The sequence below is a fragment of the Hyperolius riggenbachi genome, chromosome 4, assembly GCF_040937935.1.
Source record: "Hyperolius riggenbachi isolate aHypRig1 chromosome 4, aHypRig1.pri, whole genome shotgun sequence".
NCBI classification, from domain to species: domain Eukaryota; kingdom Metazoa; phylum Chordata; class Amphibia; order Anura; family Hyperoliidae; genus Hyperolius; species Hyperolius riggenbachi.
This window is the reverse complement of record NC_090649.1, coordinates 54305640-54324236: the sequence shown is the minus strand read 5'-3', so window position 1 is coordinate 54324236 and position 18597 is coordinate 54305640. Positions and strand designations below refer to the sequence as shown.

The following is an 18597-nucleotide window of genomic DNA, read 5'->3' as shown; positions in this document are numbered from 1 at the left end:
CTGCCCGAAACTATACCTACTAGGATTATAAAATGAGCTTTTACTAATAGATTATGAAAGCTGCCATTGATGACCTGATTCTAGAGGTCTGTCTGCTGTCAGAAGAGACCCAGTGTCAGCAGAGTGATGTCTGCCAGCTGTTCTGGAACGCAGCGGTGAATGGGGCTCATCCTCTCACTGCTGGGCAATGTTGTTGTTACACAGCCATACCTCCCAACTTTTTTATATGAGAAAGAGGGACACCTAAGCCACGCCCCTGCCACACCCCTGATCACGCCCCATCACACCCCTAGTCACGCTTACCATAAAGATTTCATAAGAAAAATGTTTTTATAATTAATTTTGTAGTTTCTATCCTGGTTCATTTTCCTTCCATTTTAAAATTAGTAATATATAAATTTCGTGGATGGGAATACAGTTTAGAGTCAATCAAACACATTGTTTTAGTAGATAAATATATATATTTACATAGAAAGAGGAACAAAGTCCTGAAAGAGGGACAAATGAGGAGGAAAGAGGGACAGGGCTCCCAAAGAGGGACTGTCCCTCCAAAAGAGGGACGGTTGGGAGCTATGCACAGCTACTGCTCTGCCGGAACAGTTAGTCTAATGCCTGGTACACACCACGCAATTTCCCATTAGATAAATCAAGATATTGAGAAGTGAAAAAAAAAAATAGATCGAGGAATGATTGATATGCGCCATGTATTCCTTCATGTCACTTGTTCCACCACTGTAAGTATACATATATATGTATGTGTGTATATATATATATATATATATATATATATATATATATATATATATATATATATATATATATATATATATATTTGCAACATGAGGTTCGCAGAAAGTAGAGCCATGGCCCTGACATCACACTGTGGGAGGGGTTTCACCACACTATCAGGCATGTAGACGTCCTTGCTGCTCAAGAAAAAGTAAAGATTTCTCATGGGGGTATCGGCTACTGATTGGGATGAAGTTCAATCCTTGGTTACAGTTCCTCTTTCAGGAGCTTGAGGCCCTGGGCAGTTGCCCTGTTTGACCCTATAGAGGTGTCGGCCTTGTGAAAGTTAAACATGCCCTAGAGAACGTCTGCTAAATCTCTACACTTTAGATGGTACTCTGAGTACGCGACCAGCTCTGCTGAGAATCTAGTATGTGTAGGACAGTCCCTAATCCTCAGTGGTTTGGTGCACGTTGCACGAGATCAGGCTGGGGACATTGTTCTTCTTACACTCCCTGCTGTTTGCCGCTACATCCAGCGCCACCCCTGTCAGCCCTCCTTCCCCCTCCATAGCATCATAATGCGTCATACCTGTCGCAAAGCTTTTTCAAACATTTGCATTTGCGGAGTAGTATTGTGGATGTAGAGATTTCAGAGGGAGAGAAAACTGACCATTGTATACTGTTGCAACTTTGCTTGATAAATGACTTCCCAGTCTGCTTCCTAGTAAGTTTCACAAAAGAGAGAGGTGATTGAGCGGCCAGCCATCTTTGTGAATGAGCTCAGTCAGAATAACTGGACAGCATGGTGGGGTAGTGGTTAACACTCTCGTCAGGGCACTATCTGCAAGGAGTTTGTATGTTCTCCCTATTTCTGCATGGGTTTCCTCTGGGCACTCCAGTTTCCTACTGCATCCCAAAACATACAGATAAGTTAATTGGCTTCCCCTAAATTGGCCCTAGACTGATACATGCACTACACGATACATACATAGACATGACTATGGTCGGGATTAGACTGTGAGCCCTTCCGAGGGACAGTTACGTGACAAGACTCTGTACAGCACTATATAAATTCTAGATAATGAGTTACAGTAGGGCACAGCGAAGTGAGAAGCACATGGTGGCTGCAATATTTATTTCCTTCTAAACCATGCCAGTTGCCTGTCGATCTGCTGATTTCTTTGGCATCACTAGTGTCTGAATCTCACACCTAAAATAAGCATGCAGCTAAACCAGTCAGACTTTTGTAGGAAAAGCCAGATCTGCTGCATGCTTGTTCAGGGTCTATGTTCTAAAGTATTAAAGGCCGAGGATCAGCAGGGCAGCCAGGCAATGCGCTTTGTTTAATAAGAAATATGTCAACCTCCATATCCCTTTCACTTCTGGTGTCCTTTAAAGTTCACTCCTTTCCCTCGGGGTATTTTACTTTTACTGGTGACAAGAACAATCGACATTATTGTTTGAGAATTGATCTGTACAAGTTACATGGTGTTCTGAACAGTCTTGTACAGTCCTTTGAAAAAGACGTTTGTTTGCAAACACACAATTGTTCTGTATGTTCTTAGTGTGACATTTACAGCAATCAGGCCTGTTTAATTCTTGTGTTTTCATTTCCGTTCTTTTTATTGGAAACCAAAGTTGACATTCAACAGTATGGAAAACAAACAGTCAGGCATTTCTGGACTCGTTGCGTCGGTTTAGGAGCAGCGACATGTTGAAACCAGCGGAACAAGCAGAATATAAACGCAAGCAACTGCATTACAGTAAACGTAAAATTGACGAGACGAGATGTTTGTGCTAGACAAACAGGGAGGGTAGACACATACATACATTTTCTATAGATTTAATTAAAAGGAACCTGAAGCGAAAAGTATATGGAGTTTATTTCCTGTTAAAGAGAATCTGTACTCTAATATTCTTACACTAAAAAGCATACCATTCTATTCCTTATTTTCTCCTGTGCCCCTCTGTGCTGTTTCTTCCACTCTCTGCTGCAATCCTGGCTTGTAATTAACAGTTTTAGGCAGTGTTTACAAACAAACTAACCAGCTTGTGATAGGCTCACATAAACAGAGTGTGTGAGTCATACAGAGTGTGCAGGGGGCCTGCAGAGGGTGTGTATCGCTTCTATCCAATCACAAGCAGCCCTGCACATTTCACACATTCAAGCCTTAGCCCGACAGACACGGCAGAGGAAAGGAGATAAGACTTATTACAGAGACAGTGCAATTAGGAAAGGCTGCAGTAAGCCAGAGCACATTAGAACAGGCATAGGAACTTATAGGATAGAAGAACTTAAGCTACGTACACACATGCGACAACGATCGTTCGTTGTCAATGACGAACACATTTTTAATTGATGAAAGAACGACCTAAGTAAAGTTAGTTTTAAAAGGTGTGTAACGATCAGATCGTTAGAATGAACGTTACATCACGTAAAAGTAACTATTGCGCCTGCGCATAAAAATGAAAAGTTCCATGGAGAAATAGTGAAATGCGCATGTCAGGCCTAGTACGAACAATCGTTTCCAACGATGTACTACTTTTGCAAACGATCGTCGTTGGGAAAAATCCGCCAAGCTAGATCATTCGTTTTGAACGAACTAGCTCGTCCATCGTTAGACTTCATGGTCGTTGGCTGCTTTTTTTTCAAACGATCGTCGTTTGAAACGATCGTTCCCCGATCCTTTCGAACGACTATAGGTGTGTACGCACCTTTAGGCTGAAAAATGTGTTACAGAGTCTCTTCAAGCAATACCAGTTGCCTGGTAGCCCTGCTGATCTATTTGGCTGCAGCAGTGTCTGAATCACACTAGAAACAAGCATGCAGCTAATCTTGTCAGATCTGACAGTGATGTCAGAAACAGCTGGTCTGCTGCATGCTGGTTCAGGGTATATAGCTGCCGCCTCTGTAATGCAGCCTTCATATCGCTCTCTTTTCAGGTGTCCTTTAACATAGTTCTCACTCAGCCACCCCGTGAAGAGTGATGTCCAAGTGTTATGCGTGTTACACACCATGCAATATCCTGTCAGATCGGCTGGTCGAATCCATTATTTCCAACAGGTTCGATCTTATTTCCGATAATTTTTGTTTGATTATTTTATCGAATCAATTTTGTATAGAATTGATCAGTAAATCGAGCGAAAAAATTATTGGAAATTAGATAGGGCTTGTCGGAAACCATTACACATCATGCTATATCCCATCAGATGGGTTTATCAGGCATTAGACCATGGGTGAGGGCTTTCACACAATCGGAGGGTGACTAGCTAATTTTAGAGGTATTGGATCACATGAGCAATGGGGAGTGGGGATGGGCGAAAGAGTACAGAAACAAATGGTGGGGATAGAGGTGCAAGGAGGCAAGCACGGTTGGCTAGTCAGATGCCCCTTAGGCATAGTCCCTCAAAAGTAAGGTCTCAAAATCTTTGATTAATTTAGGCCTGTTTTACATCTGGCCATTGCGTTTAACCTCTTGGCGATCGCGTCACGCCAATGGGTGTGCTCGCGGCGCCAGCCCCAGGACCGCCTAACGCCGATCGGCGTAAAGTCCTTGGGGTGGAGTTTGCAGGGAATCGTGCGCTAGGAGACTGTTACATAGTGAAACCGCCGTCTAATAACAGTGTGCAGTGTACGATCTAAGGCAGTGCTGTACTGGCTAAAGCCTTTGACAGCTGATCATGGGGATTGGCTGGCGGGGGTAGGGAGGGCAGTCCTAGAAAAAAAATAAACAGAAAAGGGTAACATTTATTTGGAAAATAATAAAATATTTGGCAAAAAAAAAAAAAAGATGAAACATTGGGGGAGTGATCAGATCCCACCAACAGAAATCTCTGTTGGTGGGGAGAAAAAGGGGGGGGGGGGAATTACTTGTGTGCTGAGTTGTTCGGCCCTGCAGCGAGGCCTTAAGCTGCAGTGGCCAATTTAGGGGAAAATGGCCTGGTCTTTTGGGGGGTTTAACACTGCGGTCCTCAAATGGTTAATGTGCGATGCTCCGCCTCATTGCACCGCAAAAAGTCTTTTATATGACCCTGCAGCAGCTCTGACGGGGTCATCTGTTTAGCTCCGCAAACACTCCCCTCGCTGCGTGACGTACTTCTTGCTGGACTGGAAGTATGTCACTGGGATTCCTGTATTTTCCTATCCTGCGCATGCGCGCCACAGCGCCGCCAACATATTTACATTTTCTTTGTCACCCATTGACGTTACTTCCGCCGTCGCTGTGGAAGTCCGACGGTAACGCGCTTTTAACTTTGCGGTGGATCGGCGGCCGATCGGGCACTTCCGATGCAACCCATAGCCTTGCATTGTCATTGTGTTACCCTGCAGTAACGCAACGCACATTTGCTAGGCAAGTATAAGAGAAGACTTAAACAGCTGTTAGGATAGCTGGAGGCACTTTGTGAAAAATTGCGTCTAGTGGGACCTTTTTGAATTTGGCCATGGTGTCTTGCAGAATTGCACTTGGACATTGCCTGTCCAAGCCTGGATTTAAGGAAGGAAGCCTTTATGGTCTGCTTGGTTGCTGTAAAGATTTGAGTGATAAGTCTGACTTTGGAAAATATCAGGCTTCCCTCCCAAAAATTCCTTTCAGCATGAAATCTGTTAACAATCTATCGAACCACCACATTGCTCTGTTGGATGCAGTGCAGCGCTATGGGCCGACAATCTGCCTCTGCTCCCAGACCCCCGTCGATTGATAGAAATGTTCTGTCTGGAGGGCTTAAAGGACAACTGTAGTTACAGGGATATGGAGGTTGCCATATTTATTTCCTTTTAAGCAATACCAGTTGCCTGGCTGTCCTGCTTCTCCTCTGCCTCTAATACTTTTAGCAATAGACCCTGAACAAGCATGCAGCAGATCAGGTGTTTCTGACATTGTCAGATCTGACAAGATTAGCTGCATGCTTGTTTCTGGTGTGATTCAGACACTACTGCAGCCAAATAGATCAGCAGGGCTGCCAGGCAACTGGTATTGTTTAAAAGGAAATCAATATGGCAGCCTCCATATCCCTCTCCTTACAGTTGTCCTTCAACAAATTTGACAGATTTTGGGTGAAAATCCTAGCATTGATTGACTGGCCATGGTATTGATTACTATCAGATACAGAGGGATCGAATTGTCCAGACATTGATGGGAAAAAAATCGATGTGTACGGCCACCTTAACTTAAAGGGATACTACAGCGAAAAACTAAAATTTAAAATATGTGCAAACATATACAAATAAGAAGTATGTTTCTTCCAGAGTAAAATGAGCCATAAATTACTTTTCTCCTATGTTGCTGTCACTTACAGTAGTCAGTAGAAATCTGACAGAAGTGACAGGTTTTGGACTAGCCCATCTCTTCAGAGGGGATTCTCAGCAAGGCTTTTATTCTTTATAAAGATATTCCCTAAAAAGGATCTAAACAATGATGCTGGCCAGCCTCCCTGCTCCCTACACAGTTTTTTAGCAGTTGGACAGAGCAACTGCCATTCACTAAGTGCTTCTGAAACTAAATAAATCCCTGAGAATCCCCTATAAAGAGATGGACTACTCCAAAACCTGTCACTTTTGTCAGATTTCTACTACCTACTGTAAGTGACAGCAACATAGGAGAAAAGTAATTTATGGCTTATTTTACTCTGGGAGAAACGTACTTTTTATTTGTATATGTTTGCACATTTTAAATTTTACAGTTTTTCGCTGTAGTGCCGTTTTAACAAGGAGCTTCTACACTGACTGAAAAAAACAAAAAACAAACAGTCTCTTTGACTGAGGTCTAGGGACCTGGCTTGTATTTTGAACCTGTATTGTTTAAAGGACCACTATCACGAAAAAAGTAGGCAGTTAAAATGTGACAGATGACAGGTTTTGGGCCAGTCCATCTTTTTAAGGGGGATTCTCAGGACTTTCTTTGTTTTTCAACAGCATTTCCTGAACAACAGTTGCAAAATCTAACTGACATAATAGTGTGCAAGTGATTAGGGATGCCGGCTGGTATCTTGCTATTTTGGCAGTTAAACTGCTGTTCAGGAAATGCTGTTGAAAACAAAGCAAACCCTTGAAATACCCTATGAGATGTATTGTCCCAAAACCTGTCGGTTCTGTCAGATTTTAAATGCCTACTTTTTTTAATATCGTGCAAAAGTCCTTTTTATTTCAGTAATTCAACTTAAAAGGTGAAACTAATGTATATGAAATAGACTCATTACATGCAAAGATATTTCAAGCCTAAATTATAATGTTGAGGATTATGGCTTATAGCTTATGAAAACCCCAAAATCAAAATCTCAGACCATTAGAATAGCAGTGTTCTCCCCAGAAATTTTTTCCAGCCTGGTGGCATGAAAAAGTAGCCGGGTGGGGCGAGATGAGAATGCAGTGCAGGTGCTTCTCTGCACAACTCATAGCAGAGAAAGAGGTGAGCCGATGACAGCCGGGTGCTCACCAAAACTAGCCGGGTGTAGCACCCGGCTAAAAGAGCATGGGGAGAACGCTGAGAATAGTGTGAAAAAGTTAAATATTCCAGCTAATTTATCCAAAACACCTGCAAAGGGTTTCTGTTTCATGTATTAAATTTGAGTAATATATGGGCACCCTTGCTCACTCCGCCCACTCAGTGCTTTTACATCATGTGACGCTCAGCAGGGGTGTAACTATAGGGGAGCAGCCTCTCTGACCACAGGGGGGCCAGAGCTATAAGGAAGAACTAATTACCTTCAGATCAGGTGTTTTTGTTGCTGCACAATGGACCAGGGTTCGAATCTCGGCTCTTCCTGTTCAGTAAGCCGTCACCTATTCAGTAGGAGACCTTGGACAAGACTCCCTAACACTGCTACTGCCTATAGAGCGTGTCCTAGTGGCTGCAGCTGGCGCTTTGAGTCCTCCAGGAGAAAATTGTGATATAAATGTTCTGTGTCTTTATACTTGTTATGGGCGTGGCTATTACTATGTCCACGCTTGTTATATGACCCTTGTGAGATGGAGCACCAGGCTGTGAGGGTCACCAAGGGGAGGCAAGGAAAGGGTGTGTACATTGGGGGACCTCCATGATTTATAGTAATGCCCCTGCTGCTGAGTTGGGCCACTTCATAGCAACAGAACGCATTGCTAGCCTGGGGGCCAGCGACTTTTCTGTACAGCCTCAGGCCTGCACTGTCCCCCTTAGGGATGGATACCTGATCCCTGACAGGTGACAGCTACTGTGTGCAGGTTATTGTGTCAGTGCTGGTCATACATCGTATAATCATACAGGCGCATGGTCGGGACCTGAGGAGGTTTACTATATCAGAGTTTACTAGAATGAGATTCTACTGTATATGGATGCACTGCCTCTACGCTGCAGCCTAAACCAAGTTGGCTGTACTTTAAACAGAGCAAAATTTAGAAACACTTTAAAGTTTCTGTAGATTAAAATAGCATGCTTTTATTATAACATTTATGCATTTTCAGGTTCACAGTCTCTGTAGAGTAAACACTATGGAAGCCTGGAGAAGACATACTGTATGCATACGTACATATACATAGTGAGGAAAGCTGGCTCCTTTGTTTCGCTTGAGTAAAGGTGGCCATTCCCTCATCGACTTACTCATTTGATTCCTTGCAGATTTATCTGTTGGGAATCAATTCATAAAAATGTCAGATCGATTTTTGCTCCATTTTAAACAAATAATTGAAAGACTCGATAGGACTGGATGGAAAATGTAAAACAATTAGGGGTGGGGCAAGAGCAGTGGCATATCGGTGGCCTATAGTTTCACACTGCATCGAAACAATCCAACTCTGCAGTTCAATCGGTTTTCAATCGATTCCCTGCTGGAATGTATTGGAAATTGATGTGCAGTGTATGGTAGAAATCTTTTTCTTCGGAATCGGTCCTTTTTGGAAAGGAATTAATCATTTTGGAGCATTGAGTTAAAATCTTTAATTGAATGGCCAGCGTAAAGGTGGCCATCTATCTAGCAATGATGGGCAAATTCGACCAAGAGACAGATCTGTCGGCTGCCCATACACCACAGGCCAATTACAGATCAATTCCATGCTAAAAACGATCCAGAATCAGCCTTGTGACGCACCTGACCTCCTCGCTATCCCGATGCTGAATGTCCAACGTGCTCCCCAGTGCCCAATGCCCTATACATTACCTGTCCATGCCCCCCGCTGGGTCCGGGCTCTGTAACAGTAACAGGTGCGCATGAGCCTGGACCCAGCAGCGGACACGTAATGTATAGTGCACCGGGGGGGGGGGCATTAGGGGGGGGGGAGCGTCCGGGGTTTTGTCGCTCATTCAGATATCGCTCACCGTTACCGCAGTGCACCTGATTGACCACCACAGCCTGACATCTTACAGCATGTCTGAATATGGCCGCATCGTCTATCAGGCGTGCACTTGGCAGCACCGATTTTAATTTGATATCGAATCGGAAGGTCGATCAGCTGTCAAGTCGATAGATATATGGGTACCTTTTAGCCAACAAATAGAATCGCTCTTTTTGCAAGTGTATTTTACCATTGATCAGACGCTCCTTTTAAACCCCTGTAACCACACAAACATTGAAAATTGTTTAATGATAAATGATCAGTTGAAAGGCAGACTTGTTATTTTCGGAGAGTTTAATTTATTGGTATTTGCATGTAGCAAAAAAAAAAAAAGTTTGAGCTTCACAGCGAAATACTGCAAAGAAAGTCTTAAATCCCCCAAAGTGATGAGTGGAAGTATGAAAGTGTTTATCTTCTTTTCTCCGCTGTCTAATATTGTTTGCTTCTTGTCGGAGTTGTTTTCTTTTCTCCTTTCTTTTCCTTGCAAAGTAATTATCGAACCCTCATTAATCAGATGAAGCAGCCTATATACAATGCATCTGACAGGACCCGATACACACTCATTTTTCATAATAAGGATGCAGGCACTTTAGGGGCCGCTTTCTCTGAAGTCTTGTGTACTTTGCACCAGCGCAGCGTGTCTCAATCAGATGAGTTAAGAGGACCTGCTATCGATACATTTTTCAGGTGGTGGAACGCTGTGTTGTTTCACAATCTGTGATGGAAACGTTTGCAGTGCCATCAGTTAGTGGTTTCATGAAGATCCTTGTAAAATGTTCCTGTTGTGGTTTAAAGGGAACCCGAGGTGAGAGGGAATTGGAGGCTGCCATATTTATTTCCTTGTAACCAATGCTAGTTGCCTGGCAACCCTGTTTATCTTCTGGCATAAGTAGTGTCTGAGTCAAAAGCCTGCAACAAGCATATGGCTAATCCAGTAAGATTTGAGTCAGAGTACCTGATCTGCTGCATGCTTGTTCAGGTTCTATGGCTGTATTAAGGCCCATACACACGGCATACATTTGTCTGTAGTTGTGAGGCAACGACAGACAAGAGACAACAGCATATTTACAGCAGCAATTATTAGAGTTCTCGACAGTTGTACACACGTGACAACAGAAAGCGTAAAGACACGACAGATGCTGTCTGCCACAGACTACATATAGTAGTAGTACTAGGGTACAATCACAAACCCAGAACATTTATATTTGCTCCTGGCGGTCTCAAAGCGCTAGAGCTGCAGCCACTAATACGTGCTCTATAGGCAGTAGTAGTAGTAGTAGGCTTGCCCAAGGTCTCCTACTGAATAGGTGCTGGCTTACTGAACATGCAGAGCCGAGATTCAAACCCAGGTCTCCTGTGTCAGAGGCAGAGCCCTTAACCATTACACTATCCAGCCACCAGTGACTCTACTGTCCGTAGAAGACTTTCATACACACAACAGGACACCAACAGACTAAGTAATGATTTTTGAGACAAGTCACCAGTTGAATCGCTCAAACATTGAACTTCGCCTAACCGCCCCCCAGGACTTCTCAAGAGCTGCTCCGACACTATGGAACTCCCTACCTCCACCCATTAGGGCAGCCCACTTCTTCAACATCTTCAAGAAGGCCCTCAAAACTCACCTTTTCACTCTGGCCTACTACCCCTCACAAGTGCTCTTAACCCACAGCTGAACTCTGGTCCCCTACCTTTCGTGTACTTACCTCTCCCTCTAGATTGTAAGCCTTCGGCCAGGGTCCTCCTCCTTTTGTGTCCAACCTGATCATGCACCTCCATTACTGTGAACCCATGCTATGCATCTGAGTGAACCGAACTTGCCTAATCTCCATGCTCCCCTCCAGTGACTGACTAAGCATTACCTTGTATTCATACTGTGCTGCATGATCTGCATTTCTTGTATTCACGTGTTGGCATTTTGCTGTATGTCACTCCTAAATATTGTCTGTAACCTAAACTAATGTCCAGCGCTGCATAATATGTTGGTGCTTTATAAATACAATAAATAAATAAACATGGCAGTGTCTGCAGACAGTATTTGTCTTTTGCAGCTTACACACGAACAAACCGACGCACAAACCATCGCTCAACAGGCAGAGGATCCGCAGGATAGCAAGGCAGCTGGTATTGTTTAAAAGGAAATAAATATGGCAGCCTCCATATAACTCTCTGTTTAGTTGTCCTTTAAAGAGACACTGAAGTGGAAAAAAATGATGATATTATGATTTGTATGTGTAGTACAGCTAAGAAATAAAACATTAAGATCAGATACATCAGTCTAATTGTTTCCAGTACAGGAATCTTTCTTCTGACTTTTATTATCTCAACTGTCGTCTTTTTCTCTGCTAGAGGAGAGGTCATTAGTTCACAGACTGCTCTGAAAGAATCATTTTGAATGCTGAGTGTTGTGTAATCTGCACATATTAGTGAATGATGCTATGTTAGAAAACACACTACCTGAAAATAAAAATATGAGAATATTTTCTTTGCTGCTAATCTTCTAGTAATTATTCATAGTACACAACCAATTCATTATATCATATATATTTTTTTTCGCTTCAGTGTCTCTTTAACTCTGACTGTATTAGCCATGTGGTTGTTTTAAGTGTGTCATTTAGGCGCTACTGGCCAGAAAGATGTACAGAATGCCAGGTAACTGGTATTGTTTATAAGGAAATAAAATATGGCAGCCTCCATATGTCTCTCACCTTTGGTACCTTTATAAGTGTGTTTTATTCTTTAGAAAAGTAAGGATCTGCCAATGTTCACACTGAACATACTCTGAGAGTCCCTGAAACACCGCGAGTGACTGAATTTGTGTGTTTGTCTTTTGTCTTGCAGTCTGCCAGAAACCATGTCCCATTACACAGATGAGCCCAGATTCACCATAGAGCAGATAGATCTGCTCCAGCGTCTGCGACGCACGGGCATGACCAAACATGAAATCCTCCATGCTTTGGAGACCTTGGACCGCCTGGACAAGGAACACAGCGACAAGTTTGGAAGGAGGTCCAATTACGGGACCAGTTCGTACAGCAGCAGCAGCACCAACAATGTCCCTGCCTCTTCTTCCACTGCCACCGCCTCAACGCAGACCCTTCATTGTGGCATGTCTCCGTCGCCCAGCAACAGCTGCGACACCTCCCCGCAACCTTGCACTACCAATCAGAACGGGAGAGAGAGCAGTGAGAGGATCCCGACATCCAATGGCAAGCTGTCTCCCACCCGCTATCACGCCAACAGCATCGGACCAAGGTCGTACAGCTTCGAGGCGTCAGAGGAGGATCTCGACATAGACGACAAGGTGGAAGAATTAATGAGGTTGGTACACTTGTGTAAATAATGAAAATCATATACTGCCCTTTCATCTGTATGTTCTAATAGCTGTGTTGTCTCGAAACCAGTAACAAAGGGAGTAGGAGCCCTTATGTAAAAAATTATAAGAGCCACAATTTGTGGCAAAGAAGAAAGATTTGGGGGCACGGCATAAGCATGCCTCCAGGTGTTGAAATGTACCTTCTTTGATGCAAATCGTGACTTTTCATTGGGCGCAATTTGGAGAATAGAGGGTAGATTTAGGCACTCTGAGGCGCCTGATAAAATCGAGGGTGCCTAGGCATGCCGATATGCAAATTTCAGCATTGCATAGCCTCCAGGTAACGAAATTTACCTTCTTTTCCACAAATCACAGCATTGAGGTGGGGGTAGGTTAAGGTTAGAAGGCAGGGGGTAAGTGTTATGCTGGATACACATGGTGCGTTCGCGCACTCGATTTCCCGCTCGATTCCCGTCTATTCGTTTATTTCCAACATGTCCGATTTGGATTTCGATGGATCGTTAGGTCGATTCGCATGCAAATGTCAAATCGACCTAACGATCCATCGAAATCCAAATCGGACATGTTGGAAATAAACGAATCGACTGGAATCGAGCGGGAAATCGAGTGCGCGAACGCACCGTGTGTATTCAGCATTAGGCTTGGGGGAAGGGGGTTATTAAAGTATTAGCCATAAGTTGAGGGAGTTCTTAGGGTTAGGCGTCAATAGAAGGGGGAGGTCTTAGGTTAGGACATCGGTAGAGGAAGGTCTTAGGGTGTAGATGGAGGCCTTAGGGTTAGGCATCGGTGTATTGAGGGTTCTGTGTGAGAGTAGGTCTAGGTTAAGACATAGTAAAATATTGGCAAATATTACCAATGTTTTACTATTGGCATAAAGCATAAATATTGGTAATTTTGCCGATCTTCTACTACACCCTTTTTTCCAGGCATGATTGGGGTCCCGTTTATGGAGTAAACTCAGGCTTAGGTTCTAAATTGTGGCCGCCCTTTACTCCCTCACTAAGCCACCATTGGGTAACTATTTCTGATCATGTGACATCGGTCACCGGGACTACTGGTTATCCATTTAGTGAAAGTTGGGAACAGCTTAGAGAGGGAGGAAGAAGTCGGCACAGTTTATGACCTGAAGTCTCATTCCATAGACAGCATGATGGATTCAGGTCCACTTCGTCTGGTCAGTCTATGGAACTGCGCCAGACGTGGCTGCAAAGTTGCAGAACATGATTTCATTAGCGGTCAGATGAGATTCATTTCTGTTTGCTAAACACATACATTGGCTTTTACACTTGCCTTGTAATTGGTTCTGAAATATCTTATGTCTTTCCTGTGATTAGAAAACAGATTAAAGTTCTGTGGTGGCCTCAGCTTTCACAATATATCTTTTCATTGTTTATTGAAGCGCTCTCCCTTCTCTTCAGGTTGTAGTTCACCCGGCACAATAGGGGACCGACCGCACACTGCTGACTTCAGTGACTTCTCTGCCTCCTGTAGCACCGCAATCCTCCTGTCATAATTAATATATTGTAATTACGCTGGCAGTAAAACTGTTCTCAATTACAGTTAGATGTCAAACCTGCGTAGGATCTGCGTATACATTCATCTGCATTACGCGCGTGGCCTGTTGCTGTCCGCTGCGGGCGTCGCTTTAGCTTTCATTCCACGTTGAGTAATGTGGAGCACTAGAGTGGGCTTAGCAGTGACCCTGACGTGACATATAACCTAATACAGGTAAAACTCGAAAAATTAGAATATCGGGCCAAAGTCCATTTATTTCAGTAATTCAGTTACTTGAAGTGGAATGAAACCCAGCATTTCTACTTTGCTCTAAAAGATTATTTACAGCATATAATATATTAACACCATTTATTTTTTTTTTAAAGGAAAACTGTAGCGAATGATATGTGGAGGCTGCCATATGTATTACCTTTTAAGCAATACCAGTTGCCTGGCATCCTACTGATCCTCTGCCTCTAATACTTTTAGCCATGGACCCTGAACAAGCATATGCAGATGAGGTGTTTCTGACATTACTGTCGGATCTGACAAGATTGGCTGTGTGCTTGTTTCTGGTGTGATTCAGACACTACTGGTTTTATTCAGATCAGCAGGACTGCCAGGCAACTGGTATTACCGTACTTAAAAGCTACAAAATAAAATATGGCAACCTTCATACACTCCCGCTACAGTTGTCCTTTAAGTAAAACAACATTCAAAGGGTTAAATCACAGGACTGACCTTTTTCTCCTGCAGGGTCAGCCTCATCCAACTGGTGATAACCTTATCTTGTGTTTACATTCTTCACTTGATACAATTTAGTAAACATTCTCTGACTGTGCAGAAACTTCTGCTAATGAGTCCGGACCTGAAACACTGCTCAGAAATCATTACTGGGTGCATTTACAATAGAAATACAACAGTTATAAATAAAATGCACCAGCAGTTTTCAAAGTAAATAAACTGAACTTTGGGAACTTGTAATTTCTAAATGAATAATAATACTTGTGCACAAAAGCAGATATGATAATTGTATGGGTTATAAAAATAAGGAAAACACATTTTTATTGAATATTTTGTCAGAGTTTAAAACCGTTTTAAAAAGTGAAACTAATATATGAAATAGACTGCATTATATGCAAAGCGAGATATGCCAAGCTTTTATTTGTTATAATGTTGATGATTATGGCTTACCACTTATGAAAACCCCCAAATCCCAGACCATTAGAGTATTGTGGAAAGGTTCAATAATCTAGGCTGAAAGTGTCAGACTCTAATCGGCTAATTCATCCAAAACACCTGCACCTGCAAACCTGTGTGTGTGTGTGTGTGGGGGGGGGGGGGGGGGGGTCGCACGCACAGTTTTCTTTTAATTTACCTGACTACATTTCTAAGCAAAATGTATACTGCAGTGCTTTTGAAAACAAACAATGCATGCAAACATAATAGTGAATTGCTAAAACTAAGCACTTAAAGAGGAGCTCCAGTGACAATAATGTACCATAATATAAAAGTACTTCATTTTTACAATAATTATGTATAAATGATTTAGTCTTTGCCCATTGTAAAATCTTTCCTCTCCCTGATTTACATTCTGACATTTATCATATGGTGACATTTTTACTGCTAGCAGGTGATGTCAGTGGAAGTAGATGCTGTTTCCTTTTTTTGGCAGTTGGACCCAGCTGTAAACAGCTGTAATGTCCCACAATGCAGTGAGGTTCACAGACTGGAAACCGGTACTGACATCACACTGTGGGCGGGGTTTCACCACAATATCAGCCATACAGAGCACCCTGATGATCTGTTTGTGAAAAAGGAATAGATTTCTCCTGTAAAAGGAGGGATCAGCTACTGATGGGGATGAAGTTCAATTCTTGGTCACGATTTATCTTTAAAGCTAACTGATCACCTTGAAGTGAAGACTACAAGGAAGTGAGACTATATCTGGAGTGACACATCCCTGACACAATGTAACAGTATGTGTATCATCCAGATTCACAGCAAAATATTCAAATGACTTTAAAAAAAAAATCTGTAAGTTTGGTATGCTGCAACACACCATTCCCAACATTGGCGATCATTCATGAAAGTGCTGTCGGTAAGTTAAATCCGTGCGGGGAAACACCGCTGACGGTATTTCAGCCTTCTGGGTGGTTAATCATAAAAATGTTGCCTGTTGCAATAGGAGTGCGGAGATAGCCCGCTGTAGGCTGGCGGTAACCTAGCGGAAACACAAAAGCAGGCTGAGTCCCTCCATGCGGTGTTCTCTCTGCTGCTGCTTGGGAGGTCTGTCCCATTCATTTACATGTACTCCGCATGCCTATCGCTACATCCAGGGGAGCGGCAATCCCCATCTGCATACCGCTTGCGTAAAGTTTTATGAATTTACATTTTGTTACTTTTCCGCATGGAATCACCGCACAATGCGGTAATTTATCACTGTGCTCGGAAATGTTAGCTTTGCATACGGAAACAGTCTTTATGAATTGACATTTTGCTCCAACTGCCAGAAAAGTGTGCAGCGAGCTGGAAGGCTGTATAAATATTTTAAGGGAACGGCTTTTTAAAGAATAAAGGCCATGCTGATAATCCTCCATGAAGAGATGGACTAGGCCAAAACCTGTCGGTAATGTCCTATTTCTACTACCTACTGTAAGTGACCGCAACATAGGAGAAAAGTAATTTATGGCTCGTTTTACTCTGGAAGAAATGTACTTCTTATTTATGTGTTTTAAATTTTAAGATTTTCACGACCGTTCCTCTTTAAGGAAGCTGCCATATTTATTTCCCTTTAAACAATACCAGTTGCTTGGCAGGGCGCTAATCTTTCTGGTCTGTAGGGTCTAAATCACACACCTGAAACATGCATGCAGCTAATCTTGTCAGATTTGTCATAGACACCTGATTTGCATGCATGTACAGGGTCTATGACTTCAAGTATTAAGCACAATCTACGCAATACAATTCTTTGTACGATTCGATTACGATTCTATTTATGATTCGATTAAATCCGACACGTCCGATCGGTATTCGATTCAGTTTGATTTGCAATTTCAAAACAATGGCAAATCAAATTGCATCGAATCGAATCCCGATCGGACATGGCGGATTTAATCGAATCGTAAATAGAATCGTAATCGAATCCTACAAAGAATCGTATCGTGTAGATTGGGCTTTAGAGGCAGAGGATCAGCCAGGCAATGTGAATTGTTTGAAAGCCTCCATATTCCTCTCACCTCAGGATCCCTTTAAAAGCTGCACTGCAAATCTTTAGTGATGATTTTACTTCCTGCCAGCCTCTGATTGGCTTGAGCAGGTAATGCGACATTTTAATCAACTAGTGACATGGATGACCAATGAGTGATCGAGGAGCCCTCAGTGAAAAAAACTTTATTAGCTGCTAGGCACAGGACCAGGCTTGTGTTTGGCTTCCAATACAAGCTGTTTAGTGGTAGCAGTCTCTCCAGTGGGTTTAAATAGCAGATGGTCCCGCTGTTTCTTGGCACAAATGCAGTGTGGCACAAATAATGTGTCCGTTGCATCTTAATCAATAACCAGTCCAATAAGCATTATGAGCTGACAGCTCTGTTTTGAAAATAGTCCCTTGCTTGTTTATTTTTCAGGCCCGTACGGAATACATGGCGCAAGTTTGGTATTAAAACATCACATGTTTACCAGCAAATAAACATTACAGCCATCAGCAAGAGCTAAAAGTGTGAAGTGCTGTTTTGAGTACAGATATTTACGTTCTATATCACTGATATATTATGCAGCACTGTACAGAGCACATTGTCATGTCACGGACTGTCCCTCAGAGGGGCCTATAATCTAATCCCTACCATAGTCCTATGTCCATCATATTCAGGTTTAAACTATGCTTGTATGGAAATTAGAGGTCAGGGTCCCTTCCAGAAGGATGGCCTCATTGCGGTGGAAGGGTCCAGTATGGAGCAATCTGAATGCAAACTGTTTTGGAAGATAACATCCTCCATTAAAGCAGCAAGATGTGTATCCAACCTATGATTAGGCTCTGCACCCCTATGCTGGTTGTCATTCAGTTGCAGCCTTTTTTGGGAAGAGCTGCCACCTCTCCCCTGCTGTCTAAAAAATGTCTATCGTAGTCTAGGGTCAATTTAGGGAGAAGCTAATTTATCTGTTTTTACGATTTACTTCTTTGGATTTGACTAATGTGGCATTTTGTAACGTTTCATCTAAAAGACTACATTTTCGTATTTTCTGTAAAGGAATTGTGGATTATCGTGGCTCTGTACAATTAACAAGCTGATACATCGTTGCATTCCAGCGTTTCTGTAGGTGTGTCTAGCTTAGACCTCGTTCACATCATACGCGCTTCCGTGCGGATATGGAAGCGCGTATGATGTGCTGAAACGCAGGAACGGCAGAAGGGCATAAACTGCCCTTCTACCGTTCACATCTACTGCGCTGCGCAGCAGTACGATGCGCTATGAAGCGCTTGCGTACTGCTGCCTGCATTTTGCCCACACCGCAGAGCTGATCCCATCACTGTCAATGGATGGGATCAGCAGCGCAGATGGCGTGCGATCGGATGCGCTGAGTTCCGATCGCACAGCCATCTGCGTTGGCTAGATGTGAACGAGGCCTTACAGGGCCAACTAATGATGATTTGCACATTCAGCAGTGATGCATCGTGGGAGACATTCTATGCTCATGCCATTCTGTATAATCGTAAATACCTTCTGTTTTAA

General features: G+C 42.9%; 1 protein-coding gene across 4 annotated transcripts in view; it reads left to right on the top strand.

The window, feature by feature from the left end:
* Positions 1-18597, top strand: part of HMBOX1 (homeobox containing 1) — a 187157-nt gene that overhangs the window by 110071 nt on the left and 58489 nt on the right. For all 4 annotated transcript variants that reach the window (XM_068280052.1, XM_068280050.1, XM_068280049.1 and 1 more), the window contains exon 3: positions 11878-12357. In XM_068280052.1, the coding sequence (XP_068136153.1) occupies positions 11878-12357 (480 nt within the window). The remainder of the gene's footprint in view (positions 1-11877; positions 12358-18597) is intronic.